The sequence below is a fragment of the Aspergillus multicolor genome (assembly GCF_047715735.1).
Source record: "Aspergillus multicolor strain CBS 133.54 unplaced genomic scaffold BDW74scaffold_35, whole genome shotgun sequence".
NCBI lineage: Eukaryota > Fungi > Ascomycota > Eurotiomycetes > Eurotiales > Aspergillaceae > Aspergillus > Aspergillus multicolor.
In genome coordinates this window covers 92,779-120,569 of record NW_027395986.1, presented here as the reverse complement: position 1 = coordinate 120,569, position 27,791 = coordinate 92,779, and the positions used below count along the sequence as shown (strand labels likewise).

The 27,791-nt window shown below is 52.1% G+C and overlaps 10 protein-coding genes across 10 annotated transcripts; 3 read left to right on the top strand and 7 right to left on the bottom strand.

Annotated features, from left to right (window-relative positions):
• Nucleotides 1–289: 289 nt before the first annotated feature.
• On the top strand, nucleotides 290–1,147 carry bud32 (serine/threonine protein kinase BUD32; the record flags this gene model as incomplete). Its single annotated transcript, XM_073727189.1, has 1 exon — nucleotides 290–1,147. One exon carries the CDS (start codon nucleotides 290–292, stop codon nucleotides 1,145–1,147), a length of 858 nt encoding a protein of 285 aa, XP_073579526.1.
• Nucleotides 1,146–2,411, bottom strand: BDW74DRAFT_90337 (putative gamma-cysteine synthetase regulatory subunit). The gene is made up of 2 exons (XM_073734035.1): nucleotides 2,303–2,411; nucleotides 1,146–2,216 (listed from the first exon to the last, which is right to left on the bottom strand). The coding sequence occupies exons 1-2, from the start codon at nucleotides 2,323–2,325 to the stop codon at nucleotides 1,274–1,276; spliced, it is 966 nt and encodes a 321-aa protein (XP_073579525.1). The 5' UTR covers nucleotides 2,326–2,411; the 3' UTR covers nucleotides 1,146–1,273.
• Nucleotides 2,412–2,550: 139 nt separating this feature from the next.
• On the bottom strand, nucleotides 2,551–3,688 carry BDW74DRAFT_182386 (aldo/keto reductase family protein; the record flags this gene model as incomplete). Its single annotated transcript, XM_073730243.1, has 6 exons — nucleotides 2,551–2,703; nucleotides 2,762–3,146; nucleotides 3,213–3,394; nucleotides 3,451–3,508; nucleotides 3,554–3,564; nucleotides 3,614–3,688. 6 exons carry the CDS (start codon nucleotides 3,686–3,688, stop codon nucleotides 2,551–2,553), a joined length of 864 nt encoding a protein of 287 aa, XP_073579524.1.
• Nucleotides 3,689–3,780: 92 nt separating this feature from the next.
• On the bottom strand, nucleotides 3,781–5,668 carry BDW74DRAFT_161081 (amphiphysin). Its single transcript, XM_073725734.1, has 3 exons — nucleotides 5,302–5,668; nucleotides 4,226–5,245; nucleotides 3,781–4,178 (listed from the first exon to the last, which is right to left on the bottom strand). Exons 1-3 carry the CDS (start codon nucleotides 5,483–5,485, stop codon nucleotides 4,156–4,158), a joined length of 1,227 nt encoding a protein of 408 aa, XP_073579523.1. The 5' UTR covers nucleotides 5,486–5,668; the 3' UTR covers nucleotides 3,781–4,155.
• Nucleotides 5,669–6,225: 557 nt separating this feature from the next.
• BDW74DRAFT_170569 (cytochrome P450) lies at nucleotides 6,226–7,762 on the bottom strand (the record flags this gene model as incomplete). The annotated part of the gene is made up of 5 exons (XM_073727188.1): nucleotides 6,226–6,276; nucleotides 6,335–6,619; nucleotides 6,664–7,152; nucleotides 7,258–7,451; nucleotides 7,486–7,762. The coding sequence occupies 5 exons, from the start codon at nucleotides 7,760–7,762 to the stop codon at nucleotides 6,226–6,228; spliced, it is 1,296 nt and encodes a 431-aa protein (XP_073579522.1).
• A 1,306-nt stretch (nucleotides 7,763–9,068) lies between these two features.
• BDW74DRAFT_90284 (uncharacterized protein) lies at nucleotides 9,069–13,387 on the bottom strand. Its single transcript, XM_073734034.1, has 9 exons — nucleotides 12,683–13,387; nucleotides 12,468–12,634; nucleotides 12,283–12,395; nucleotides 11,730–12,234; nucleotides 11,246–11,348; nucleotides 10,634–11,190; nucleotides 10,192–10,574; nucleotides 9,899–10,140; nucleotides 9,069–9,848 (listed from the first exon to the last, which is right to left on the bottom strand). Exons 1-9 carry the CDS (start codon nucleotides 13,262–13,264, stop codon nucleotides 9,201–9,203), a joined length of 3,300 nt encoding a protein of 1,099 aa, XP_073579521.1. The 5' UTR covers nucleotides 13,265–13,387; the 3' UTR covers nucleotides 9,069–9,200.
• Nucleotides 13,388–14,333: 946 nt separating this feature from the next.
• Nucleotides 14,334–16,906, top strand: sly1 (syntaxin-binding protein). Its single transcript, XM_073725733.1, has 4 exons — nucleotides 14,334–14,534; nucleotides 14,590–14,806; nucleotides 14,859–15,241; nucleotides 15,288–16,906. The coding sequence occupies exons 1-4, from the start codon at nucleotides 14,495–14,497 to the stop codon at nucleotides 16,772–16,774; spliced, it is 2,127 nt and encodes a 708-aa protein (XP_073579520.1). The 5' UTR covers nucleotides 14,334–14,494; the 3' UTR covers nucleotides 16,775–16,906.
• Nucleotides 16,907–17,342: 436 nt separating this feature from the next.
• Nucleotides 17,343–18,915, bottom strand: preB (alpha-factor pheromone receptor STE2). The gene is made up of 2 exons (XM_073734033.1): nucleotides 17,922–18,915; nucleotides 17,343–17,854 (listed from the first exon to the last, which is right to left on the bottom strand). Exons 1-2 carry the CDS (start codon nucleotides 18,664–18,666, stop codon nucleotides 17,454–17,456), a joined length of 1,146 nt encoding a protein of 381 aa, XP_073579519.1. The 5' UTR covers nucleotides 18,667–18,915; the 3' UTR covers nucleotides 17,343–17,453.
• A 938-nt stretch (nucleotides 18,916–19,853) lies between these two features.
• Nucleotides 19,854–22,134, top strand: BDW74DRAFT_90259 (putative endosomal sorting complex protein TSG101). Its single transcript, XM_073734032.1, has 4 exons — nucleotides 19,854–19,929; nucleotides 19,978–20,086; nucleotides 20,143–20,381; nucleotides 20,443–22,134. The coding sequence occupies exons 1-4, from the start codon at nucleotides 19,876–19,878 to the stop codon at nucleotides 21,790–21,792; spliced, it is 1,752 nt and encodes a 583-aa protein (XP_073579518.1). The 5' UTR covers nucleotides 19,854–19,875; the 3' UTR covers nucleotides 21,793–22,134.
• Nucleotides 22,135–22,587: 453 nt separating this feature from the next.
• BDW74DRAFT_90248 (uncharacterized protein) lies at nucleotides 22,588–24,169 on the bottom strand. The gene is made up of 2 exons (XM_073734031.1): nucleotides 24,016–24,169; nucleotides 22,588–23,960 (listed from the first exon to the last, which is right to left on the bottom strand). The coding sequence occupies exons 1-2, from the start codon at nucleotides 24,062–24,064 to the stop codon at nucleotides 22,720–22,722; spliced, it is 1,290 nt and encodes a 429-aa protein (XP_073579517.1). The 5' UTR covers nucleotides 24,065–24,169; the 3' UTR covers nucleotides 22,588–22,719.
• Between the last annotated feature and the right edge of the window lie 3,622 nt (nucleotides 24,170–27,791).

Here is a 27,791-nt window from a genome sequence, read left to right as displayed (position 1 = left end):
AAAGAGCTAACAGGGTTCACTCAAATCCTATACTTGGTCAATATGATAGTGGTGGTCCGGCCGTTGATACCGTAAAGTTCCCCACCACAAATTTATCGCATCCCGAGCTTCCCCTCCATAATCTTCCCTTCAACAATCACCCTCACCACGCCTTAAAACACACCCCTCCGTCCCAGTCAGAACAACACTCTCTATGTCACCCGACCCCAAACGAATAAAACTCACATCCAACAACACAAACCAACCCAGCGAATCCACCACCAAACCCAACCCCAATCCCAAAACCACGATGGCAGCAGCACACCAACCCCCACCATTCAGCACAATCCTCTCTTCATCCTCCTCACAAACCCCGCAACCACCAACAGCCCTAACACCAATTTACCAAGGCGCCGAAGCCCACCTATACAAAACGACCTTCCTCTCCCCCTCCACCCCCGCGGCGCTCAAAATCCGCCCCTCAAAGCCCTACCGCCATCCGATCCTCGACCGCCGCCTCACGCGCGCCCGCATCCTACAGGAAGCGCGCTGCCTGCAGAAGCTCGTTAAAGAGGGTGTTTCGGTCCCCGCATTGCTCGGTGTTGACTGGGAGCCGAATGCGGAGAATGGGAGCTCGTGGCTTGTTATGGAGTGGGTTGAGGGCGGGCCTGTGAGGGTGCAGCTCGAGAGGTGGGAGCGGTATCTTAAGGGGGTGGAGAGGGAGAAGGGATTGGCGATGGGGGAGGGGATTGAGGAGGGTGAGGCAGAGAAGGTGAGGAGTCTTATGAGGAGGATTGGGGGCGCTGTGGGGGGGTTGCATCGCGCTGGGGTTATTCATGGGGATTTGACGACGAGTAATCTTATGCTGAGGCCGAGGGGTGCAGAGACGGAGGTAGCGGGTAATGGGGAGGGAGAGGAGTCGCCGTCTATGGAGGGGGATATTGTGATGATTGACTTTGGGCTTGCGATGCAGAGTTCGCAGGATGAGGATCGGGCTGTTGATCTTTATGTCCTGGAGCGGGCGTTTGGGAGCTCGCATCCCCGGACGGAAAGGTTCTTTGAGGAGGTTCTTGTGGGGTATAAGGAGAGTTACAAGGGGTCTGTGTCGGCGCTGAAGAGGTTGGAGGATGTGCGGATGAGAGGAAGGAAGAGGAGTATGATTGGGTAAAGTACCTAGTCTACCTATGTACAGGCTATGAATGATCGCATTGAATGATAAACGCCACGCTTTTACATGCGAAGAATGAGAAGAATAAACGAACTATATCAGAATCATAAAGCCAGCCCGTCAAGGTCAAGGCTTCACGCAGCTCCCAACGTCCGCCAGCGCAAAATATCCCTTGTTCTCAACAACCCCCCGGTCCTTCACAACAGCCGTATACTTAACCACCCACTGCGTCTCAATATCCCCCTTGACCAAGTCCTCACCTCCCTCCTGTCCCGGCGCCGAAGCCAAAATCCCAGCCCCCTTCTCGCCAGGGCCTAGCAACTCCCGAATCGTACCCTTCGGCAAGATATCATTGCAATCATTATGCGTCAGAAGATCAATCTTCTGCTCCCTCGCATACAGAATCAGGCTCTTCGGGACCACACAGCAGTCCTTCAGATTGATCTGGTTCACGGCCGGCTTGACGCGCGTGTGCTCCAGGAAGCGTGCTAACCGCTCGCTGCCAAACTCCGCAACACCCAACTGCGAGATCTTCCCCTGCTCATGCAGTGATTCAAGGCATTTCCACGTCTGCACGAGGCTGTCGAAGTCGTCTTCGTGCTCGGAACTGCTCCCGCCATCGACCGAGTTATCTTCCTCCTCCTCGCTATCGTCTTCTGCGTCAAATGTGATACCCGGAAACGAGACAATCAGCAGGTCAATCGAGTCGACGTGCAATTCCTTCAATACCAGCTCAATCGCTTGCTTTGTGTGCGCGCAGCGGCGGGAGACGGGGATGCCGGGGAGGTAGAATAGTTTTACTGTGATGTCGTATTGGCTGCGTTCCTCGGCGAGGCCGCGCTGGGAGAAGTCGACGGCGGGGATGTAGAGGGCGTCGTCTTCGCGCTTTGTCCAGGCGCTGCTAGTGCTAGAAGTGCTAGTGGTGCTGCCGCTGGCTGCGGACGTTTCGGCGGGGATGGATTGTTGCGCGGCTTGGAAGTTTGCGCGGAGCGAGTTGATGAGTTCAACGTTTGATTTGAAGGTTGATGGTTGTCGGATTACGGAGGGGCCTCCGGCCGTCATTATATTCCTGTTATCATGGCCGTTAGCGAACTTGTTCCAGTGCGGCTCGTCTTGAAAGTCGCGTGGAGGGGCTCGCGGGGTAGCGGAACGTACGAAGTCGAGAGAACCAGCTTCATTTTGGCCGAGAAAGAGTTGTATGCACGGGAAAGGTTCTTCTTTCTGAATTTGAGTACACTATGCTCGGCGCAGCAGATGTTTCTCTGATGCGGCTTGTAAGTAGTAGTGATGGTGGGGTTAAACTTGGAGGTGTCAAAATGATCGATTGCTAAGCAGCGGGGCCGATCTACTCTACTCTATGTATAGGCTCCATCCACCTCAACTACCTCAACATGTATTCTCATCTAATCATAATCCTGGGTAGGATCCCAGTCGGTCGGCGAATACTCGCCAGTATGCAAGACCTTCATATCCTCCTCGTCCAACTCAAAGTCGAATACCTCGGCATTCTCCTGGATGCGAATCGGCGTAACTGATTTTGGCAGAGGGACAAATCCCTAGGATGGTCAATACTTTTTCACAAGGTGACCAAATCACAGGTTCAAAGAGACTAACCTTCTGTAACCCCCACCTTATCATGATCTGCGCCGGGCTCTTGCCATACTTCTCGCCCAGCTTTTTCAGCAGTGGCTCGCGCATCCTCGTCCCATGCGCAAGCGGAGAATAGGCCTCAACAACGATATTCCTCTTCTGCAACCACTCGACGATGTCCGAGTGGTCGAGCCACGGGTGCAACTCGTACTGTCCAACATCGATCTTGCTCCCCTTCACGCTGGCGTCGCCGCCAGACTGGATGTACGCCTCCAGCTCGTCGAGATGGTGGATGCCGTAGTTTGAGACGCCGATGGACTTTGTCTTCCCTACTTTTTGGGCCTCCACGAGAGCCTTCCAGGACCCAAGGCGCGCTTCTTTGCCGCCGTAGGGGGCGTGCAGGAGGATTCTGCGCTGGTGTTAGTAAGGGCCGGCTGGGTGACCAGTACAAAGATGGGAGGTTAACGCAACGTACAAGTCAAAATACTGCTGCTCCGCAGTCCGTAGACTCGAATCAATGGCACGCTTAGTAGCGTTGTACCCCATAGACTCCGGCGGAATCTTCGTGGTGAAGAAAATCTGCGATCGGTCGATGCCCGAGGCTGCGATTGCACGCCCGCAGGCTTTCTCATTGCGGTACATGATTGCCGAGTCGACCTGTATGCTCTTATTAGGGCATCTGTGTTGTAACTGGTGGTCAGACTGGACTGTACATGGCGGTATCCGAGGCGCAGAGCCTCTCGAGTTGTCTGCTCGGTCTTGGAGGACGGACTGGCGATGTCAGCTTTTTGAGACTGGAATAGATGAGTGTGTTACATGAGATAGACCTGGGTATTGTTAGCGCTTCGTTGACTGTTATTGTGGTCGATCACTTACGCCGTAACCAAGGACGGGGATCTCGTGTCCCGAATTCAAGCGGTATGTGGAGCGGAGACTCTGAAGAGCAGCCATGGTTGCTTCGTGGTTTGTAGATAGTCGAAAATGGCGCTGTGAGTGATGGGGAGTTGGAGTACTTATACAGATGAGATCATCGGCTGGGGGATCTGGTGGGGCTGCTTGTCTCATCTGAAGCCTTACGGAGCACAGACGGAGTCGCGGATATGAACCAATTGACGGATAATCTAGAATTGGATATCTTGGCTCAAATCAAAGCTGCTCATGGAGTTCCTTGAAGCATCCGAAGATGAGAACATGGGTACCGATACCGCTGGCTAAACACGTAGCGCATAGATCATTTGCTAAAAATCTCAAGGTATATATACACGGCGGCAACAATGCCCCATGGGCAAAGCAGCGTAGAGGAACGCGAACGATGCTTTATGCAAGTAGTAAAAGCCTGACAAGACTCCAACAGCACAAGACAACATGAAACCTGCAGGAAAACGAATTAAAACTGTTGTATACTAAGGCGTACCACACTAATTCAACTGGACATAGTTCGCTGCGAGACGTTAGTAAAGAACTAGATTATATGAAGGAATTGCTTACCTGGGAACTGCCCTTCTCGCCCATCAACACGACCTGTCCACCACTCGTTTTGGTTGTCTGTCCGTTGTATGATCTCAATGACTTCTCCGGCTGAGAAGCTCAAATCACCGTGAGCCTGTGCTTCGTAATCATACAACGCCGTGACGGTCTCGACTTGCGCGCGGAACTGCGAGGGCTTAGGCTTTGGCGGAGGAGGCGCCGGCTTCTTGGCTGCGGCAGCAGCAAGAGCGCTTCCGCTGGCGCCAGGAGAGTACGGAGGCGGTGGGTTTTCGACAACATCTGGGTCACTGGGCCGTGCTCCAAAGCGCCCTTTATGCTCTGCGGCCAGTTTGTCTTTCCCGGTCAATTTCGAGCCGGGCCGGCGACCACCCGTGGTCTTATAGTGGACAATAGTGAGTTCCTCCGCGCGCTCCTTAACGTCTCCACGTTTCTCCTCGTACGCTTCCTCGATGTCGCGCGTGAGGTCAAAGTACCCGATGTTGATACCTTGCATCTTCTCGTGCAATGTGTAAAAGACGTTCAGCTGCATGTAGTAGAAGGACTGGAAGAGCGGCCGGATGAATTCCGCTTCAAGGGCGAAAAGTTTCGGCAGCTCATCCTTGAGCAGATCATTGTATACGTTGTAGTCCTGAGTGGCCTGTTCCACGTCACCCTCAGCTTTGTAGAGAGCCTTCTCGTCCTTGAGCGACTTGTCCTTTTTGTCTTGCAACTTCTTGAGTGTGTTCCTGTGGCGGTCATAGTCCAGTTTCTTGTGGTCTCGCTTGACAGCGACCTTTCGAATCGCCTTGATAACCTCTAGGAGCTGCTGCGCGGGGCTGACAACGCGAGAATCGATCATCTCCAGCTCCGGGGCTAGTGCCTCCTTCAAGTCCTGTACAATTGCTTCATATTCCTCGCAAGCCCGAATCCCCTCAGGGTTTCCTTCAATCGTATACGTGCTTGGGTCAGACGCACGGCCGGAAATGGGTTTGTATAATTCTGTCATGGCCTTGGAGAACTCGATCTGGTGGTCCAGCATGCCTGAGCGGGGTGTTAGCCGAGTTGGAGACGGAGGGCGACGTGCCGAAGAAACCTACCATTAACGGCGTCGAAATACTTCTTGGACTCATCGTGGAGTTTCTTCGTCTCTTTCTCGAGTTCCTGAAATCGGCGCTCGGCGTCGGTGTAGACAGCGTCCTTGGTGTTCTCGCCAATGTTGAACCTGGCCTTGAACGTTTGCGGGGCGCGGACAATGCTCTTCTGGAAACCCTTTAAACTCATCTCGGACCTGCTGACTCGGCTGTGGCGGAACTCTCAAATATGTGTGGTTCGGTCGTGGGAATGGCTGGAAAGATGGGTGTTTGTGAGGGAAAGGGGAAAGAGGAGAGCGAAAGCAGTAGTGTCGGAGGAGCGAGTGGGGGAGAGCGTTAGAATTGGTTTGCTGGTGCCTTGACTCTGCGAACCCAAGCCCAAGAACCGCTGACGCTCACGGTTAGCCCAGTGTGGCTTGGCACTCCGCGGTCTATGACATAAGAGGGGTTGCCGTGTGGCTGTGCCATGACTCGTGACTGAACCTTGCGGAGCTCTTCCGTTCCAGTAAACACTCTTCTCCTACTACTTATGCCGTCCGAACTGATGCATATCACGGAGTATTCCCGAATGGATACTGTTGTCGTTGGTATGGTATTACATGGTGGATGTCATCAGTTTCATCTTTGGACTATGTCATTTCAGCCCTACGATAGGGAGGCTCAACCAAAACAATCACCAGAGCTGCTGGGTTAGACGTACTGTCTCCCCTCACCAAATCTTTCCATAGAAAGATGCATTATATCACTTTATTAAATGACGCTCAACGGTTCAGGCTGGCTAAAAGCTCTATGGAGTTTCCAACCTGATTTTATCCTGGTCTAGGTGTAACCATCGTCCGACGCACATAACGCAGGGCCATGCATAAGGCTTTCAAAGCATCTATCATCCAATTGTCGACCACCAGCCTAGGGCTACCTGAGTTGATACTGTTAGGTCGCAGTGAAGACTAAGCGGCATCCTCGGGGTGAATTACCCGCTATCTACATCACGTCAGTATTCCGCCCATATTTCTTGGGTATTGAATTGTGCTCAACATACTGCGGTTGCAGCGAAATGATAAGTAGGATCATTCATCCATGATGTTTTGCGAAGAATCTCGGCAAGGGCTACCTTGAGCTGCGTGAGGGCAAACCCGCTTCCGAGGCAGCGGCGGGAGTGCGCACTAAACGCGATGAAGTACCCCTTCGACTGCGAGAGAGGGAAAAAGTTGTTAACGGCAGTTACATCATCGCCCCAGCGTGAAGGTCGAAACTCTTTTGCATCCTTGCCCCAGATGTCAGGGTCGGTTTGCACGCCATAGGCATACCATCCCATCCAGGTCCCCTTTGGAATGCGGATCCCGGGGCCAAAGTGAAGTCTTCAACGACCATCCGATTGACCAACTGGCTGAGCGGCGGGTATAAGCGGAGGACTTTGTAGATGACAGCTGTGAGCTGCGGTAGCTGATCCAGATCGTCGACGGTATAGTCCGATGGAAGTCTGGATATCTCGTGCCGAAGACTGCTCTGGACCGACAAATTCAAGCCGAGCTTCCATAACGCAGACAATAACGCAGCGTATGCGTTTTCATGACCCGCTGTTATGAGCATTTTTAGATTGGAGCGGTAGTGAAACTCTGATATTTCGAAATTTCCCCGTGCTCGAAGCAGACGATGTAGGAGCTTTTCCTTCTCTTTCTCGCTCTCCCCTCGGCCGCTGGCCCATTCGTCAATGTGCGCGACCAGAAGTTCTTCAAACTTATGAATTGAGGAGAGGGCGCGGCGGCACCAAGGGAAGAGGAAAGGAAACTCCTGGAGGAACGGAAATTCCATGAAGAGAGTGCTAGGAAAGTTCTCTTTCATCACTGCAAGAGCATTCTCCAGCGGGCTTGTTGGATGGTGCAAGCATCCTATATCCGAATCGAGGAACGCTACGCCATAGATATCCACTGCTCAGCGCTGTATGGGCCGGTCTATCGCCACTCCTCGTCCAGAAAATGCCAATGCCTGAGCATTCAAGAGCACTCCCACAAGTTGGGATGACTTCTCGCGCAGTGACTGGATATCTTTCGGCTTTCGGATTGCTGGTTTGATGATAGTGGCAAAATGGGCCCATGTAGGTCCGCTGGAGTCGATAATGTTCTCCCCAAACAGAACCGCGAAAGAGCTCCCTGGAGCTTTTTTTGTAGAATCCGCCTTTTGAGACGATACTTTCATTGCGGAACATGTGCATAAGATACTCCGGCTTGGTTGTGATGACGGACCAATGTCCCGAGGTCCAGACATATACTGCTCCATGTTGCTTGATCAAGGGCTTCACGCGAGTCTCGAAGAATTGGAGCCTATTGACACCCCGGCAGGCATCATAAAGTGACATCCAAAGTGGGACAGCGGGAATCAGGCCTCTTGTGAACGCTGATGGAGGAAGAATGCAACGGGACACGAGCACAGCCAGCAAGACGACGAACGCTGCAATAAGAGGCACCATCGTACCCCATTCTTCAAACATAAACATGATGGCTAAACTCATTTGCAGTCCAAGACTGGTAAGTGCAGGACACAGCGTTAGAACGACATTCACCGCCCGCATTTTAGAGAGAGCAGCTGGGGAAAAGCAAATACAGAAGATGGGTGCCAAGTCAATCACAAGAAGCACACTGCATATTCACCTAGGTATAACAAATCGGCTGATCTTGTTCAGAGTTTCCAGACGAAAATTCCTCATCTTGGCTCTCGTTAGGATGAATAGCCTTTGGCACCTCCCTCTACTCCATACTCAGGTCACCCTTGCTTACTCTGTGTATCCCCACACCACTGCGCAACTCATTCAATCCCTCCATCACCGGCGGCAGTGTCGGAATCAAGTTAGGCATACAGCATCGTTTGCCAGGGATCCCTATCTTGACCATGATTGCCGGCAGTACTTCGTACATCGACGTCATGCCTACCTGCTGGTGTAGTTGACACTCGTTCCCTGTCTTGCGCGTTGCGTCTGTTGATCCTTCAACCATAATGATATCAGCATTATTGTACTACCCATAAGTTGAAACGAACCAACTGCTGAAAAATGAGTATCTTTCTGGCCGTTCGTAAATCATACCGAGTACGCTAGGGTAGGTTGCCACTACCTCTGGTACCTCTGGGCTCTGGCTTGCAGAATGCTCAAGCCACACGGGAAAAGCAATATTTCTCTTATGGGGTTGTGTCCTAGGTAGTAGTCAACATCACAAGCCCTTTGTAAGAAGGGCATTTTATATCATAATATCGGCTGGCCCTGTCGGTTTCAAGACAGGCTGCATTTCTCTTATATGCAAGCCAGATCGTCGTACGTACAGCCGTCGCTGCGGCTCGCATTTGTATCCAAGCAGTCACCAAAATGACGCTGTCTAGGCAGGCGCGTATGCGCGCGTAAAGATTCATACGTAGGAAAAAATATAATCGAAGACAGGTCCATTTATTTTTGGCAGGGAATCTTCCTAGGAACCTAATATACAATGCTCTCTGATCCGATATACGACCGACCGACGGAGCTTCCATGCAAAGAAAACAAACAAGAAAGAAAAACCGAATGAGATGCAGGTGCCGGAGGGGCCGCTGTAAATGAAGCATGCATGGCCACCCACAGAATCAGATAGTATGTAGACATCCGTCCGGAACTCCATGGGAAACCACTATGCGTGTGATGATGTATGGTATGCAGAAGGAAGAATGCTGACGGAAACAAGTAGAAAAGTATGATATGTGTGGAAATGAATCACAACGCCGAACACCGTCAGGTAGCCGAGTACTAGTCCAAGTTCAGTCACGAGGCCTGTAGCTGTAAATGCGAAAGTAATGCAAGATGTATGGGCACATTTTGATGGCAATGAAACGATGCGTCAGGGTATCATGGGGCTTCGTCGATGATGCTATAGTATCACAGAAGGTCATGGCGAGATAGGATCGTGGCGGAAGGTACAGTCCTGGCCTTTAAGACACCTTCCCTCAGCCCAGTAGCGGCATGGAACCGACCCAGCTTTGGGGTGTTTCTTATTAGGAGGGTTCATTCTGTTCCGCCTCCATTTGTCGTCGTCGTCAAGGCCACCGGCTTCGCGCATGCGTTTACGCTCCGGGTTCTCGTAATGGCCCGACGTTTGAGGGGCTTCGCTGACCGGCGGCGTCTGCTGATTCTGGTTCTGATTCTGGTTTATCTGAGATAGAATAGCGAGCAGGTTTGGCGCCATGCCTCCAGGCTGAGCCTGGGGCTGCATTTGAGGCTGAGGCTGCGGCTGCGGCTGGGTCTGCTGTGGTTGTTGACCATAAATCATAGCCAAAAGCCGTTGGTCGATCACAGGTTGTTGAGGGATCTGCGGGATCTGCGAGATCTGCGGTGCTTGAGGCTGCTGGCGAAGCATGTTGATGGTTTGTTCCAAATTGAACGCGGGAGCCTGAGCAGGTTGAGGGGCCTGGGGAGGAGGGGTAGACTGCTGCTGGACTGGATTTTGTATCGATTTGAGCAGGTCAAAGATCATGTTAGGCTGGCTCTGGGGAGCTGGCTGGGGTCTGATCATTGCGTAGTACTTTTGTTGTCGATCCTGCATTCATCGTTAGATTATGTTCTTGTTCGAAACCTGGTGCAACTAACCTTAATAAAGTCGGGCAGCTCTCCGAACGAGAGAACTTCTGGTTCCACTTCGCTGCTTTCAGGTGCAGGTGGCTCCTTGGCTGATGACGGTACGTCCGCAGGTGATGTATGGAAAACCATGAGCGTCGTAGCTTCCCGGTGTTCTTGAGCCTTTGCCTCGGGGCTTGTAGGCTCTTGGGTGCCGCCGCGTTTGATGTGATTTGCAGCCCGGGTTTCCGCCGAGATTTCGCTGTCGTCAATTTCTGTGCCGGTTAGATTATGAATAACACGCCTAGAGGTGCACGGGTCCTTACCCAGAGGAACATAGTAATTGAAGAACTGCTCCTCCCGCATGCCGCTATCGTCATCTTCTTCCAGCTCGTCGAGGTTCTTGTGCAGCTTAAGGATACTTCCTTCACCTTTGACATCGCCTCGCTGTCGGGAACGATCACCTGGCCCAAATTCCTCGTCAGGGTCGTGGGTGAAGTAGCGAATGTCAGTCAACGAGTCATCAGGCTTCCAAGTAACGCGCAGTCTCCTCCGAGCCTCCTTGCGAAGCCTCTTCGTCCGCTCTTCTTCCGTCTCAGGGGTTTTACTCTCGGAAAACTCCTTCGGAGGAGGCACCTTTTGCTTGTCAAGGTCCGCCATGATATCTCCAAGTGAGAATGCCGGCCGCGGGGCTTCTTTCTTTTCGGTACTGCCATAAAGTCAGTCCGCGATGTTGTACAGCGTATCCAACAGCATTCATTTACTTACTTTGTTTTAGCGGCGGCAGCGGCAGCAGCTCTCTCCGCGTTTGATGTTCCTGGCTTCTTAGAGGCTGAAGTCAAAGATCCAAACAAATTGGTAGGTTTAGGAGCGACAATGTTCGCCTTCGGGCGGGCGACAGTCGCGGGTGCAGTTCCTGGAGGTTTGTTCTCTGAACCAGCCTCTGGCATGCGTTTCAGGGTGCCATTAGTGGCGGGGCCGCTGGGTTTGGCGCCAGGCTTTATATTGGAAGTCACTACCACCTTTCTAGGGGCCGGCTGGCCGTTGGCATCTCCATCCCGAGGCCGTTTAGACCCAGGAATATCTCTACGCGCGCCATCTACAGTTGGAGCACCAGAAACCAGGGGCTTAGCCGGCGAGCCTTCTTTGGACCCTGGCTTGCTGTTCTCCTGCTTGCGCTTGGTAGATGCAGCGGCGTTGTCAAGTATAGTCTGCGCAAGAGCTTTGACTTCTGGGGTGCCCTTTTTCACAAATCTTGGGAGCAGTTTCGCAACATTTGTTTTCTGAAGGACATCTTCATCCATGGTGATGAACCGAGCCAGCAGCTTCATACATCAGTCAGCTAATTGTGTGGATCAGCGAATGGATTCGAATAATTACCTTGAGGATATTGAGAGTAAATGAACCGTCAATATCTGAAGCTTGATGCCGATCCAGCAGAAACGAATATATGGCTGAAACCGCCATCGGATGTTCGCCAAGTCTAAGATTTCAGTCAGCTAACAAGATCTGGTGAAGAACGCAATGACGGAGAATTTATTAAACAGAATCTAGAGGCCCAAGTGAAAAGCTAATCTGCTGGTGGCTTTGCCATTTCAGACGGCAAGCACTGCTGTTCTCAAAAGATAAGCACTAAAAGAGACACCATGTCTCAGTCTTGCTTCTCTTTTAATACGCAGCTACCAAGGACGCCGTCGCCTGGTGCAGAGTAAAGTTCACCCTTCTTCTAGAAGACCTTTTAAAGCATAATGGCAACCATATTAGGGAGATTACGTGAGAGATCCTCTCAATTCGTTTCTGACTTCTATGGCCATGACACCGATATGCCAGGTATGCAAAGGCAAGGAGAAGGGGTAGGACATACTTTTCGACGATGAGGGGATGGCCCCGGTCAAGAGTGGCACTCACAACGACATTCATGAGGCGTCGTTGGAGGGCAACTTTCTTCCTTAAATTAATCGTATCGTTGGATTCGCCTTTATTTTCAGCCGCTTTCAGCGCTTGGGCGGTCTCTTTCCATGAATCCCTCAAGTTCTTAACAACGTCTTTGAAAGCAACCAATGCAGTCTTAACTTTGTCGGCCTTGGGCCGTCTATTACGCGGAAACCACACAGCCCGAAGAGCATCATAATTTGCCGCAGCTTCGGGTTCAGCAGGACGAGAAAACGGTAAAGGCGATGGCTCTTCTGGTTCTTGAATCTCAAGGTCCGAGTCAGACTCGTAGCTGTCTGAGCCTGAAGAAACGGAGCCTTTCCCATTCGCCTTCTTGACAGATACTTTTTTGGGGAGCGGTTGCTTTTTAACACCAGTTTGTTTTGCCCGTAAGGGTGCCGGTTTAGCCGGCGCAATTGCTGGTACAGATTTAAGACCTACCCTGGGTCAGTAGCTTACAAAGCCAAACTCTTATTCTAACATACCATTTATGGGGGCGCCCCCCGGCCTTGAAACCTGGCCGGGCGCGAGTGGGCCATTTACGCCGGGATGGGGTAAAATCGATTGTAGCTGTACATCCGGGAAATAGCTGAACATTCTATTCGTACTATGTGTGAGTCTGAGAAAACGAGAAAAGGAAGAGGAAGAGGAATGAAGGGAATGAACGCACTTTGGATCTTCGGCGGGATTAACGTAGACAAACTGATTTTGATTGTTGTTGAGCGGAGGGTTCTGGTTCGCCGGCTGCGGGGAATTGATGAACTGCGGGTTGATCGTCTGCTCCGGAACACGAGGAGGGGGTTGTGCGAAATCATTTGCGAAGCTGAGCGAAGGATGCTGTGACTGTTAGACAAAAGACTCCTGGATAGCCTGGCTAATACTTACTGTAGAGTCGTCCGGAAATCCAGGAGGGATCGAGTATTGAGGTAACGAGTTTTGATGAATCTGCTGCGGTTGGTAGGATGCAGGACGCGATTGCTGCTGAGCAGGCTGCGGCGAATGCGTTTGCGGGAAGGGGTCAGGAATAGAGATGTGTTGAGGAGTGTAGAAGTTTGGGGTAAACGAGTAAGACGGATAGTGAGGGTTCTCCGGCGCCGGGACCGCTCTTGAGTCGAAGGTTACCTGCCCCTGAGCATATTGTGGAACTTGACGATACTGAGCCGATATCCCAAGATCCTGTGGAGTTGGAGGGGCCAGTGTTTGGTGCTGTAGTTGGCTTTGCTGCCATCCCTGGGGTGTTGGGGGTTGATACAGCCCATGGGATGAATCGCGGTGAGATGGTTGCGAATGCAGCACAGGATGATCCCAGCCAATTCCAAGAGGTTGATGCTGTGTTTGTTGTGGACTCGACTGTTGCTGAGGAGGATGCGAATGATGGTGTTGTTGTTGTGAAGAGTCTGGATTCGAATACGGATCCAGGCTGCTCCAGTACTCATGCGGCAACGAGGCCGGATTTACTGGGTCCATGATGACGCCGCTCCTCCACCAGCCCGAATTGGCTCAGAAACGCAGTTTTCAGTAAATCCAAGTTAAGATACTATCTAGTCCGTGATGTAGTTGCAGCCTTGAAGGACAACCGGGATCACACTTGAATGTATCGACGTCGCACGTGTTGCTGTCCAATTAGGAAAGGACCCAGTGCCGCTTTAAGCCACTGAAAATCAATGGGCTCGCGTAATCTGATTGGCTGCGACCGGGCGACGGCGGCAAAGGAATGGTAGTGCAGACTGCAGAGCTCAGCAGGTTCCAAGAACTGAAGGGCGAAAGTAGGTTGGATTTGCTGTGCGGAAGAGACTTCAGATGTCCCAGGTGGCGTGGCCTCAGTTCCTTAAGGTACAATGTCGGTAGTAGTCTTGTCTCTCCGGACTTGTAGAATCCTGCGAGTCGCGTTTCACGAAATTGCTGCACCCTTTTCCCTTTTCCTTATTTAATAATAGAAAACCTGAGCAAAAAAGGCCTCTTGGTGATGCACAAGCTGGGAGTACTGTCCGTCCAGATAGATAGACGTTTTTGATAATTCAGTTCAGTTCCCAGTTCTCGGGGACTCTTGTCACTTTCTCCCTCTGTTCGCTTCAAAGTACCCTTTTATTTCGCCTCTCAGACTCTCACTCAGTCCTGATTGACTCTTGACTCTTGACTCCTTTTTCCTGCTCGTACGACTCACTCGTACGTAGTCTCCTAGTATTGATGTTTCCTTAAAAGATGGAAAGAAATGGTCCTTATCACAGGAGCCGCTCCAAGCTGCAGCTAAGCAACATGATCTTGTGCTTTACGGGGATTGTTGAGTGGTTAGGGAAGGGGATAGGGGGAATGGTGACGACGGATGGGATGGCTGGAAAAGACTGGGAGCTGAGGAACCTGCGCCCACCAGCAACAGCCCGGCCGGACCGCAGCCACACGTGATGGGTTTGCTCTGTTTGCTGCCTCAGAAGTGGCTTAGCTCGATTATGTCAGCCACTCTTCCCCAGCGGGAAGCTCTCAAGAGGAGGCCAGGTGGAGTGTAAATTGTAGATAGTCCTATCTAGACCTTTGGTTCCTTCGACCTAGGCTTTTATTTTCGCTGCTTACCCCCTGCGCTTCAAGATTGTAGTGGCGACCAGGTTCCGGCGACCTCAGCTCTAGCTCAGTTGCTTTCGCGGCCTCGATGACTTCATGCCATGACCAGTATCGGAGCTACATAAACTGAGAGAACGCGCAATGGCATCACAACCTTTGTCTCTCCGAGACCGGCAGGTCGGTAGGTCTAAATTGTTCTTCATGTCCGTCACCTATGTATGTCTAACAGTCCCCAGCTTCTATCCAGAAGATACTCAACCTAAACCACGACCCGTACCCCACGGAGGATGCCGCCCATGACGCTTCGGCGCAAGGCCTCATCTCGACCCCTATACTCAACGAGGATGGCGACCCGATCTGGAAGGTCTTGGTGTTTGACAACCTAGGACGGGATGTTATCAGCAGTGTGCTACGGGTCAATGATCTCAGAGCTTGGGGGGTAACCATCCATCTGTATGCGCGTGTCCTGTCCCCTGTGTCGACGTGGCTGACCGAGGCTACATAGGAGCATCAACTCTACCCGATACCCTATTCCCGACGTTCCAGTTGTCTACCTCGTCGAGCCCACCGCTTCCAATATCCAGATGATTGCAAGCGATCTCCAGCGCGGCCTTTACTCCCCGGCTTACGTCAATTTCCTGTCCTCCGTTCCCCGACCTCTCCTTGAAGACTTCGCATCTCAAATAGCAACAACTGGAACCGCCGAACATATCGCTCAGGTCTATGACCAGTATCTTAACTTCATTGTCGCTGAACCGGATTTGTTCAGCCTTGGTCTAGGAAACGACGCCTACTGGAGGATCAACAGCGCAAAGACGAGCGATGCCGACCTCGACGAAATCGTCGATAAGATTGTCAGCGGGCTATTTAGTGTCAGCGTTACAATGGGTACGTAACAAGCCTAGACACAGTAACCCCATACTGATTAGGACAGGTGCCATCCCAATCATCCGTTGTCCCAAAGGAGGTGCGGCCGAGCTTATCGCAACAAAGCTAGACCGCAAACTACGCGATCATATTCTCAACTCTAAAGACAACTTGTTCTCAACCAACAAAAAGTCCACTCCCGGTGTCCCTTCAGCGCGGCCGGTCCTAATTATCGTTGACCGCAACGTCGATCTAGTTCCGATGCTCTCACACTCTTGGACCTACCAGTCACTAGTACAAGATGTTCTCCAGATGCGGCTCAACCGTATTACGGTGGAAACGCCTCTAGACGAATCAAATCCTGCTGGTGGTGTCACAAAGAAGGCCTATGACCTTGGCAGTAATGATTTCTTCTGGAAGCGTAACGCCGGTGCTCCGTTCCCCCACGTGGCAGAGGATATCGACGCCGAATTGACACGGTATAAGGAGGATGCGACGGAAATTACAAGAAAGACGGGAGCCTCCTCGATTGAGGACCTTCAAGCCGACACCAGCGCTTCCGCGCAGCATCTCAAAGCCGCCATCACTCTCCTACCCGAATTGCGGGAACGAAAATCAATCCTCGACATGCATATGAATATTGCAACCGCTCTTCTCAAGGGCATCAAAGATCGCCAACTCGATAACTTTTTTGAGTTGGAAGAGAACATCACCAAACAATCCAAAGCTCAAATTCTTGAACTGATCAACGACCCTGACAAGGGCGCAAACCCCACAGACAAACTCCGCATATTTCTCATCTGGTTCTTGAGCACCGAGACCGAACTCTCCCGTGCCGACATCACCCAGTTCGAAGAAGCCCTTACTCGGACCGGTGTACAAGACGTCAGCCCTCTCGCCTATGTCAAGCAGGTCCGCGAACTCACCCGCATGACCATGATGACCACCGCCACCGCCGCGCCGCAGCAGCAATCCTCCGACCTCTTCCGCGGCTTCTCTTCCCTCTCCAACCGCCTCACAGACCGCATCACCTCCGGCGCCTTAGGCGCAAACTTCGACTCCCTCATCTCCGGCGTCAAGAACTTCCTCCCCGCCAACAAAGACCTCACACTCACCAAGATCACCGAATCAATCATGGACCCCGCCTCGGCATCGAGCTCTGCCATCGCAAAAACAGAAAACTACCTCTACTTCGACCCCAGGAGCACAAACGCCCGCGGAACTATCCCTCCCGCATCGGCGGCCCGTAACGCCCAGCAAGGCTCCTCGGCAAGCGGTCCCGGCATGGCCGCTAGCTTCGGTCAGCGTCGCCAAGCATTCAACGAAGCCATTGTCTTCACTGTTGGCGGTGGTAGCATGGATGAGTACGGTAACTTGCAGGACTGGGTGCAGCGCACAAGCGGGCAGCAGGGCCACGAGGGAGCGAATAACTCCCGCGTTGGGAACGAATCGCTGGGCGGTCCAAGACGGAGGATCGTCTACGGTAGTACGGACTTGATGAATGCCAATGAGTTCTTGACTGAATCGTTGGCGAAATTGGGGATGGAGGGTTAGCTTTGCTTAGCTTTCTGATGATAAGTGGATGGGGGTTGCTCTCATGATAGATTTGTGTTCTCGAACCTTGTTATTACTTAATTCCTTGGTAGGTTAGCTTGACTTGTGGATAGGATAACCTTTACTCTTCTTGCTCGCTTCATCCTTCAGCTCTAGTCTAGTCGGCCTATAGGTTTTCGAAATGTGTTCGATAATGAAAAGGTAGGTGGATTATCGCTTCTTATGTACTTGCCCGATGTTCACGAAGAACGAGGCAGCATGACTTTTTGAGCTTCAAGCCACCTAGGGTGGATCGACCAACCGGAGAAGAAAGAAAGACAACAGTAGCGAGCCTCAAGTAAAGAAGTCGGGGAATCTGAACTGATTATGAGAAGTGAAGAAAGAGGATCGACGAAGCAGAACGGTAAGGAAAGCAGCCCGAGCTGCTCTGTCCCACGAACAATGCATGATGTAGCCATCCTATGCCCCTAGTCACCAATTGGTAAGGAAGCGTGACTGTTGCAACAAGAGAAAATGAAAGCCGTGGCTGACACTGGGTATTATGTATGCAATGCGATGTGATGAACGAAACAAGAGACAAAAAGAAACTAAAACCACCAATCTGAATAGGCGAAGCCGAGAAGATGACAATAGAAGGTCTGTGGATGGACCGTACGTAGAGAGGAGAAAGCTCGTCGCATCAAACCTCAAAGGAGTCCCGTCTCGCGCTCTGCACGGAGATGTCGTGCTCAACAGCAATCCCGTACTTCGACGAGGAGACCGGAGAGGAGCCTTCCTGGACCCGGATACCGTCCTTGTCCGTCAGCGGCCGCGACTCGGAGTAGCAGTGGGTGCACTGCTTCGCAATGGAAGACGTCGTAGTTCCGGTCGCCGTCGTAGTATTGTATGTAGAGCGCTTGGCCCTATGTCCTGAGAAAGAAAGGATCTGCCAGAAGTTGCGAATGTTCGAAGGAGTGCTGGGTTTGCCGAGGACTGTGCCAGCCCAGATGGAGGAAAGCGGGAGTGAGAGGATCACAAGGGTTACAACGTTAGAATTGAGCTCTGGGACTTCGACGAAGTAATGCGTGATCGAGAGAATGGCTGAATTAGTTAGTTAGTCGGGGATTCATTTTGATGTAGTCTCAGTAGAGAGGCGATCAGGACATACCTGGGATAATCAAGGTCTGGCAACCCATGATGAAGACGACTTTCATAGGCCCAAAATCAGTCATCCCGAGCGTACGGCGCAGTCGAATAGCAAGCCCTAATTTGGTAACGAAGATCGCGCAGAAGAAACAGATGCTCGAGGTAAAGATGATGTTGGCGGTGCTTTCTAGCCAGTTGATGCGCCGTGGGTCGCTTCCCTCGATGACGATCTTGCAATTGATACCCATCAGCCAGTATCTGAAGATGATGACTACCGCTGCAACGACGGCCGATAGGCAGAGAAGGCCACGTCGGTAGATGCGTCTAAGGTTCGAACACACAACCTGCACTTGGAGGACCAGCGAAATTTCTGCCGTTGTCATAAGTAGCGCGTTGAACACTGCTCCTAAGATGGATGTTGCATAGTCGCGCTGGTGAACTCGGGATAGGTCACGAGAAACGAGTGCATAGGTAGTGAAGAAGTTCGACGTAAAGTAGAGCATTGTGCAAAGCAATCTGGCAATGTTGAGGAGCAGCGAAAGGCCATTAAGCCAGAACACGTAGGAGTAACGCTTTTCGGCTCTAGTCAAAAGAACTAAAATAACGAAGAGAATAAGAGACGCTCCCAGCTGCGAGGCATAGCTGATAGTAGCTCGAAGAGCGTACTGAAGCGTCATGTCGATGAAGTCAAGAGGTATATCGACAGGGGTCCCATCACCAAGACGGAAGGTGATAGTCTGATTCCAGGGATCGAAATCTGAAGCCATGATGGTCAGCTCAGCGAAGGTGAGATGAAGCGAGGTCGTCGGTCGATCTCGCACGATTCTGTAGTTCGCTTGAAGCAAGGGACTTGACGATGAGGATGAGAGTTGCAAGATGGTGGGATAGTGTAGACGAGAGAATCCGTATAAGAGCTTCAAGCACACATATCATCCCTCGCTGTGTCTCGATTGTCTCTCAATACTATCGTTGACGCTGTGGCCGCTAACCGGCAAGTTGTAGCCATGACTGCTCACTCTCGTGTAACATGCAAGACAAACAATAGGGAGAACAGACCAGGTGGAGATGTAACAATGCCAGGGCTGGCTGCAGGACAAGCTCAGGTGTGGCGATTATGATCGCCGGGTCAAACCATTATCTGGGCGGATTGTTGTTGAAGCTGGGTTGAGACAGACAATACTAAGCTCCACTCGCAGAACAATATGCATCGTCGCCTGCATCACCAACGGCCGTAGCCATGGCGCAGCTAATATGAAGTGTCTTGCATGCTCCATCTTGATTGCAACCCTTTCAGAATTCCCCTGACCGTTCACCCAATGGTGGGACCCCATGGCAAGGCGAGCTCAACACAGCCGGGAAGCTTGGAGAACCGGCGAATTCCAGACCACGCCGGACTCAATGCGAAGAGATTGCGTTTAACCAGGATCCAGCATTTCGCCTCCTCCGCATCGCTCTACACAGGGGAGAATCGTTCAGAGTGGTGTCGTCACGGCTCCCGGTCAATTCTGGGGCCTGTGTTGCGTGGCTGAAGGAGGGTGAGCACTGAGAACGGTTCTAACGCCAACTTACGGCCCTTGCTTAATCTCCTTGGGAACACCCTGGTACAAGGCCTCGAAACGGGATAGCAACGTTCGACCCCCTCGTTCGCCATTGTACTCCTGACGGGCTAATGCAGAAACCGCTCTAAGTACCCTCGTCGAGGCAGCCATTAGAGGCTATTATTCGCTCATTGACGTTCATGCGCGAGTGAAGGGATATGGCCTGCACGTTTGTACTGTTTCACGATAACCACATTGTCACTGGACCATGGGTTCTGCAGAGGATGGGTTGCAGTAGTAGTGGTGGTCACTGGTCACTGGTAGTAGAGCAGTGGGACTGACTAAGGGCCAAGACAGCGGGGATGCTCTGTCTTCTGGCTGCGGTGACGCTGCTGCCGCACTCGCTCTCCCCATCTCCCCCTCCAGCGCTGCCTCGTCATGGCGTCGGTCCCGCAGAGGACGCTGAATTGGTTGTACAGTGTATTGATCAGGGTGCGATTCCGGCATTGCCATTTGCCGAACCCCGTGCTGACTGTCCAGGACCATTACGACCCCAGGCAAACATACCAGGACCCCAACCGGACCTACTACGATGTCGCAAATGCCCTGGCCAAATTCCCCACGCTTGCCCCTGAAACCGCAGTCTACAGTGAGTCTTGGTTTCTATGCGCCTCCTGGCGGGTTATTGACGTATCGAATCGCTAGCCTATGAGAATGGATTCTCTGCTCTACTCCTACAGCTCTCGGGCACATTGCCCGTCACCTTCCGCGGCACCGTCTACAAATTCCCCATCGGATTATGGATCCCCAACACGTACCCTCGCGAGCCGCCGATCGTATACGTGAAGCCGACTCAGGATATGGCCGTTCGTGTAGGCCAGCATGTGACGTTGGAGGGGAGGGTCTACCACCATTATCTGGCGCATTGGGTCGGGGCTTGGGAGGTGAGTACGAGTGGCATTGTGAGCACGCGATCGCGTCCGTGTGCTAATACCGCATACCTAGCGATCTTCCCTGCTTGATCTCCTATCGATTCTCCAAGAAGTTTTCGCGAAGGAGCCTCCCGTCAAATACAAACAGCAGCAGCCTATCCCGCAACAGGCGCCGCCGATCCCAGCACCCCCTCCTCGTCCTCCATTACCGGCGGAACTTGCGAACTCTCCGGTCCCTACATCCTCGACCCTATCGCCTGCAGTTCATTCTCCTCAGCCTGCGTCGCAGGTACCACCGCCCCCTCCTCCCAAACCAGGCCAGCTATCCAGCCCTGTGGGACTGCTGCAGAACATTGCTCCAGCGCAGCATTATACTCCGCCGCCGCTACCTCCCTTGCCACCTAAGGAGCAAAGCACACGACAACCCATATCTCCGGTACATACTGCTACATGGAATTCACAAGGCCGAAATCCTCAGTACCAGCCTCAGCAGGGGGTCGTTCCTGGGGCCGCATATCCTCCGCCTCCGCAACCCGCGCCGCAGGGCAACGGTTACCCTGGGCCCGCATATACCCCAGGACCCGCCCACTATCCGGCTGCGAATGGAACACAAATTATACCTCTACAACACCAACCTCCACAGCCCCAAGGTCCACATGTGCCTCCTCACGCAGCTTATCACCGGCAGCATCCCCCAGCTCAACAGGGGCATCCGCATCCACCGCATCACGGACCAACTTATGTCGCCCCGACTAGCATGCCTCCAGTCTCGCAGCCGAAACCAAAACCGGCGGCTGAAGATCTACTCACATCCCCCTTTGAGCTCGACCTCCCCTCGTTCACACCCTCGGGGCCCGCACCCCCAATCCCACCAAACCCGGAGAAAGACGCCCTCCTCCAGGCTGTCTCCAAAGCAGTCACCGAAAACCTCCATGCCAATATTAATCACTCTGAAACCGCCGCCCATTCCTTGACCTCCCAATCCCAGTCTCTCCACGCCGCCATCGCGACCCTCCAAGCAGAACTCTCATCTCTTAAAACCTTAAATTCAACTCTCGAATCCAACACATCGGTGCTCACGCAATCACTTCACCGCGCCGATGCTGTCATCGCAGACGCCCAATCCCGCGTCTCAACCACCCAACCATCCTCCAGCTCGGATCCCTCTTCATCCACCTCAGGCCTCCCACCTATCGACGACATACTTGTCGCTCCCACAGTCGTAGGGAAACAGCTCTACGACCTCGTGGCTGAAGATCGAGGCATCCAGCAAGCCATCTATGCGCTCCAGTCTGCCCTCGTCAAGGGCATTATTGGCGTCGATACCTGGTCCCGCCATACGCGCGGTCTAGCGCGCGAGGCATTCTTGAAGCGAGCCCTTATCCGGAAGATTGGGAAGGGTATGGGGCTTGAGGAATACTGATTTTTTTCTATGTTAGCGTTGATCTAGAAGTTCGGATATGATGACATGAGTGCATGAACTAATTCATTGCTGCTCTACTTTAACTTCCTGCACGGAATTGATTCTTCTATATATCCCATTGGAAACCCTTGCTAGGTTGTCCTGACGCCTAATAGTACTATTTGCCAACTTACCCTCTCCATCCGCTGGTCGGCTTGATTGAGTACCATGGCAATTCGATGGGCTCGAGCTTGGAAGATGGTCGCAATCATCAGTACGCCCCAAAAAGTGGGAAATTTGCGCTTACTAGTGGTCATGCCCATATATATTCTGGTAAATATATAGTCCTTTGGTGACCCAAACCCAGAAATCATATACCTAAGCAATAGATGTACAGAGAAGGCTAAGATGTATTTTGTTCGGCTCTCTTTATAACTCAACCGCGATAGCCCCAGCGGGTGGGAAGGGCATTCACCTTACTCTTCACGTACATGGTAGGTGCTAGCTCACGAGATCAACAAGTATGGTCCACGGCATGCTTGAATTGCGTGACTATACTATCCATATCAAGCTACAATCCATTACCACCGAACTACAGCATCAGAGCACCACAGGTAACAAGATGATAGAGAGAGAAGGAATGATAGAATTGCTCACAGCCACCAACGGCCGGATCTGGATATAGAAAAAATGGTGAAAATGAAAGAGGCGTAGCCGATCATGTACAAGAAAGGAGGACTCTTGACAGCGTCAAAGATCCCAACAAAGAGGTGGGGGTAAAATGGAAAAAGACAACATCGCATCTATATGGCCAAAATGATGGAAGAAAGAGCTCCACCCCTCGTGCGCCGTGCCAAACGAAATAATGTGAACAACCCAGGAAAGAAAAATCAAGCAAGAATCAGACGTCGTGACTTTGAAACATCAGACAGTGGGCGATAAACTGGTTTATTTCACCTCGTTTGTGTCTGCGAAGGGGCTCTCGACTCGCGGGGGCGGTGCGCCGCTGTGTCGCTTTGAGCTAAGGCTGGCCCCGTCTAGAAAGGCGGAGCTGCGCTTCTCTGTTTCTTTTTGTGTTTCGTCGGTGAACGGGCTCTGGATGATGGCTGGTGAATCTTCGATCAAAGTCGGAGCTTGAGATCTCCTGGCTGAAATTGGTGTTTTGGCGATTGTGGATGTGCGCTTGTTGGTGGCAGCGGAGGTATCTTGCACGTCGTTTGATGAGACGCTGGAGGCTTTGGTGAGTTTTTGGCTGGAAGAAGACGACTCAGCGCTTGATTCTGGCTGCTCTGCGATGGCTAGAACGGGTGGTTTAGCCACGTTGTTCTTCTTCCCAATAGTTTTGACCATCACAGGTTTCGCGGTGACGGTGCGGGCCACAATTGAGCTGCTGTTGTTTGCATCTGTGATGCCCGCCTTGGCGAGCTGTGAGGGAGTAATAGCAGGAACGGCCGGGGTGTCGGGGCTCAGATTCTGCGAGGATGGTGTGCTTGGCCCATTGTGAATGCTGACCACGGCAGCGCGGGTGCGCGTGACCTGCTGGGCAGGCATGGGGCTGACAATGGCATCATTTCGGTAGATGGTCGTAGCAACGCTGCTTCGGAGGGTGTTGGCCATAGAACGACGGTCCGTCGTCATGTCAGACCAGGATGAGTCGCGCAAATCCCCAGGCATGAAGAAGTGTTGATCGGCTGACGCGCCAGGAAGAGGCGGGACAGGAGGGACGAGAGGAGTGTCCGGTGGAGATCTGTTCGTTACACCAGGGATGTACGCAATTTGAATGACATTGGAGGCGCGAGTCAAGACGGTAGATGCGATCGAATGGGTAGACTTCCTCGATTGTGCAGCACTGGAAGCCGGCGGCGCCCGGGCAGCGTACGAGCTGGCCTTTTCCGACTCTTCTGCACGCTGCTGGTTGCGCTTCTTGCGAATGACGAACCACCAAATGAGGAATACGACGATGCCTACTGCTGCAAGGCCTCCGATGACACCCCCTGCTATAGCGCCCTTGTTGGTTCCTCCCCCACTCGAACTACTGTTAGAGCTTGAGCTGCTGGAAGTGTCGACACATTGTATACTCGCACATTCGGAGCAGGATTGGGCGGTCATCATGCATTTCGTGCCGGACGGGCAGTCGCATGATGGAGATTCTTGCGGACATGTCTTGCATTCCGAGCGGGCAAACAGAGCTTCGACCTGTTAGTGATACCTCTAGTGCGCAGTTTATGCGGCGACAGTACATACCGTGTGGGGAGATTGGGTCGAGGTCGAGATCGATGTTGTGAGGCGCCATGGTGAAATGTTTGAGATGAGAATCGGACGGAGAACGAGCTCAAGCTGGTGCTGGTGCTGTGATAAAGACGAAGCCTTCGATGGGTATCCAACGATAAGATGAAAGACGAAAGAGCGGCTGCCGGTCAACGGCGTAGAGAGCGTATGTGGTTGGTATATAAACGAGTGTAGCGATACTCTGGACGTCGAGTCGTGAGAGTTATGGTCGATTCATGAAGCAGTCAATGTTCTTCGGGGAAATGAGCGGATATCTTGAGGCTGGCAGACTAAAACGGGAGACTATAGGCGGCGATAGTCATAGTCTGGCGTCTAGCGGACGTAGAATATTCAATATATCGAGATTTAAATCGGGTCCTTCCAACCGGACAAATTGTTGTGTGATATGGACCTTATGTGATCGCTGTCAGGAGTTGACGTCGTGGACACGCGTTGCGGTAGGTAGCTCAGGTACGAGCGCAGATGGCGGATCTAGGACTTTGAGCGACCCGAGAGGGACAAATATCCCTCTAGGATGCGATAAATCGATGGCGAAGAACTTGAAGGAGGATGGCTGGGAGAAAGAGATAAAAGAAGGGAATAACAACAAGAGGCAGAGAAGGAGATGAAAGAGAAAAGGTCCGTCTCAAGTGTCTCAACTGGGGGATTGGCGGTTGGGTGGAGAGAGTAATAAAAGGCACAGGCTGCGTTTTATATCCACCCACTCTGCTTATCACCACGGGCTCTCCACAGTGGTATCACAGATGTGGTAGCAGTTAATAATGAAGATGAGGTTCCTGAGTTCATGTTACGTATACAGTGTACCTGAACTATTAAGTACTGTGGTTCGCAGCTGTCAGCTGTCAGTGACAGTATCAGCATTACTATTGAACTCTGTTGTTGGCTTAAGAGACGCCGAAGAACTGCTGAGCCAGCCGCAAATAGTAACTATAGAACCAGGCCGACGGTGACGACCTTTGTTATACGGAGTAGCCAGCCATTGTGCTACCATGTTTCCAGCACGACCTGGAGACGATCACACAGCGCATCAGCCATGCTACCCCATTCAGGCAAAACCAGGCCCCTCGCATGATGTTTCGGTGGCCCGCTGTCTCATCTCGCCGTCGTCCTTGCTGATTCTGGCTGGGGGCCGTGTGCGAAAGCATATCAAGGCCGTGTCCCAAGGCTGGCTCGACTGGTTCTGGACCATCCCACGTTCCCTCCGGCAGATTAGGGAGATTACACGGAGCGCCTGGTCGAATCACAACGTTTCTTAGCCTCAGGCACGGACGGCAGGTAATCAAAGAAGACCGGCGGCGCTCACGCCAACGTTCACACTCATCTCCGATCCTTCCTCGTTATGGCTGATGGCAGCCGCAGGCGAGCCATCCAGATCGCGGTGGTGGAGTTGGAGGCTGATTGATCAAGGACTCTTTCTTCACGGCTGCCGTTTCACTCGCTTTGTCCAGCGGGGAGATCTGGCCTGGAATCTGGGAGCAGGTTGAGCCGTTGAACGAACCCGCATCCTGTCGCTCTCTCAAGAGTTGCTTCGGGATGTAATGTGGTCCAGTGACCATGGACTAACTCTGTTGCTCGAAAGTTGACGGCGTCGTCTCCGACTCTGTGTAAGAGCCAGAGGTTAATCATATACTCCGTACTTTTTCTTGCTTTCACGGCCAGGTGGGCGAGAGCGAGAAATGCACGCTCGATGTCTCGGCATGCGCGATAATGGGGGCTTTACTCCGTATTTGGTCTGGCCAATATATGCAGGGCTGTTGCCCAGCATCAGGCAGCAGGCTGGATCCGTCAATGCGTCGTGTTAGCCACCGGAAGAATAACGCCCAGTGAGGCCTTGATCTGGCCATCGACTTGTTGTTGACCGGGGAAAAATGTTACTCAAAGGTGTTTTTGCTTTGTGAGTGCGAGATATATATTCCCGAGACACATCCACCCAGAGGCAGTAATCCGTGTACCATTTGGGTATTCTTAGATAAAAACAGCCACAGAACTCATTTAGTATTATGATGTCAGGGACGTCCGTCATCCTTTGAACAGTATCCAAGAGCTTTGCCTTGTGAATCAAGTTTGTCGAAACTGTTGCAGGAGCTTGCAATCAGCTATAAATCTCCGGAGCATCCACTATACAATAGGCCTCGAATCAAGAACGCTAGGGTAGTCCTACTCGCTCGGATTACGGAGTAATTGCTTCTCATCAATATATCGACTACAAATGAAAGTGTAGGAGCTCCATCTTTCAGGTTCTACGCCGATATTGTGTCAGATAGTATGTAGTCGACAAATCTCGCAGCCCGGTGGATGTCGATCATTCGTGTAAAATCTGAACCTTGCGCGTAGACCAGCCTCTTGCTACAGAATTCGGCAACAGAGCGCCGACCTCCACTGAGACACAAATGATGTATCCATGCAAGCTCCCGAGATCAAGTGTCTACAGGAATGAGATAACGTCCTGACTAAGGATTTATTGCTGTAAACTCAATCTCGCTACGTCGTGGTGCGGACAAAAATTCCTTTGCAAGGCCATGCAGTTGGACCCTTTGTTGATCCAGGTATTTTGAATGTGTCCAGAAAACGTCATACTTGAGTGTCTCGGACGATATCTGAATAATGATGGGAAGTGCATGATTGGGCTCTCTTGGGTAATGCATGAGGTAAACGAGAGTAGAACAACTACTCCGTTGAGGTCGCAGTCCAACGCGCAGCCTTCATAAGTTCAGCTCATCAGCTCCGATGCTAAAGCGCAGATTGTCTATGGTGGACTACTCCGTAGGATCCGTACACCGTGGCATGGCATGGCGCACTTTGATAATCCTTTGATAATCGGGTAGTCAACAATTCAACCTGCAATGGTCACGGATGCAATGCAAAGGCCCCCCCTCCAAGGTTCGGGAAGCCCGCCACTGTGAGACACTGTCGGCAATGGCGCAGCGTCTCCATATTTAACGGCGAACACCTGCGGCTCTGCATCATAGAAGCGCGTTGGGTTATTGTGATGGTGATGGCTGGTTGTCTCCAGCTTTGAGCAGCAGTGCTGGCGCTAAAGGTCTAAGAATAGCAATAGAAGACGACTAGAAGGCGGCTAGTGCTGCTAAGCCACAAGTACTCCGTAGATGGGAGCATGAGAAATGTACCGGTGAAAATGCAGGTATGCAAATTACAGCACGATACCGTATAAGAGAGGCTGGGTGGCGGTGCCACAGTCGGACAGTCCAATTCCCAGGCGCTCTGAAACGGTGATAGACGGCTTACTGGCCACTTAGCTGCGCAGATCCCTTTGACCACCCCACCACCAGAAGCTAGGATCCCTTTGATTGGGGATTTAAGATCTTTAGGGATCATGACTAGCGCCTCTTTGTGGCACTGAATAACCGGGTCGACCAACCGCAAAGAAACACGGATGAGTCCGGTGCAAATCTACAGCTATATTTGGCTGACATCTAACCTGCTCAGGAGAAGCATATGACCCCGCCCCCTGAAATACGTATTCGTCCGTTCTGTTCTGATAATACGAGCAGGTATAGGTCAGTTTAAGCATTGGGGTCTCCAGTGAGGGCAAATGGGAGTGGATTAGGAGTGGGAATACCTATGTTATGACGGAAGTTTAGCATCTTGACACCATGGGAATCAAGAATGCCATTCCCGCCACATATTTGGTATCTGAGGAGGCCGGGCAACGATGCGGGCCAGGGATATGGAATGCTGCACTTCCAAGAAGGTCAAGAACACCAAGACAT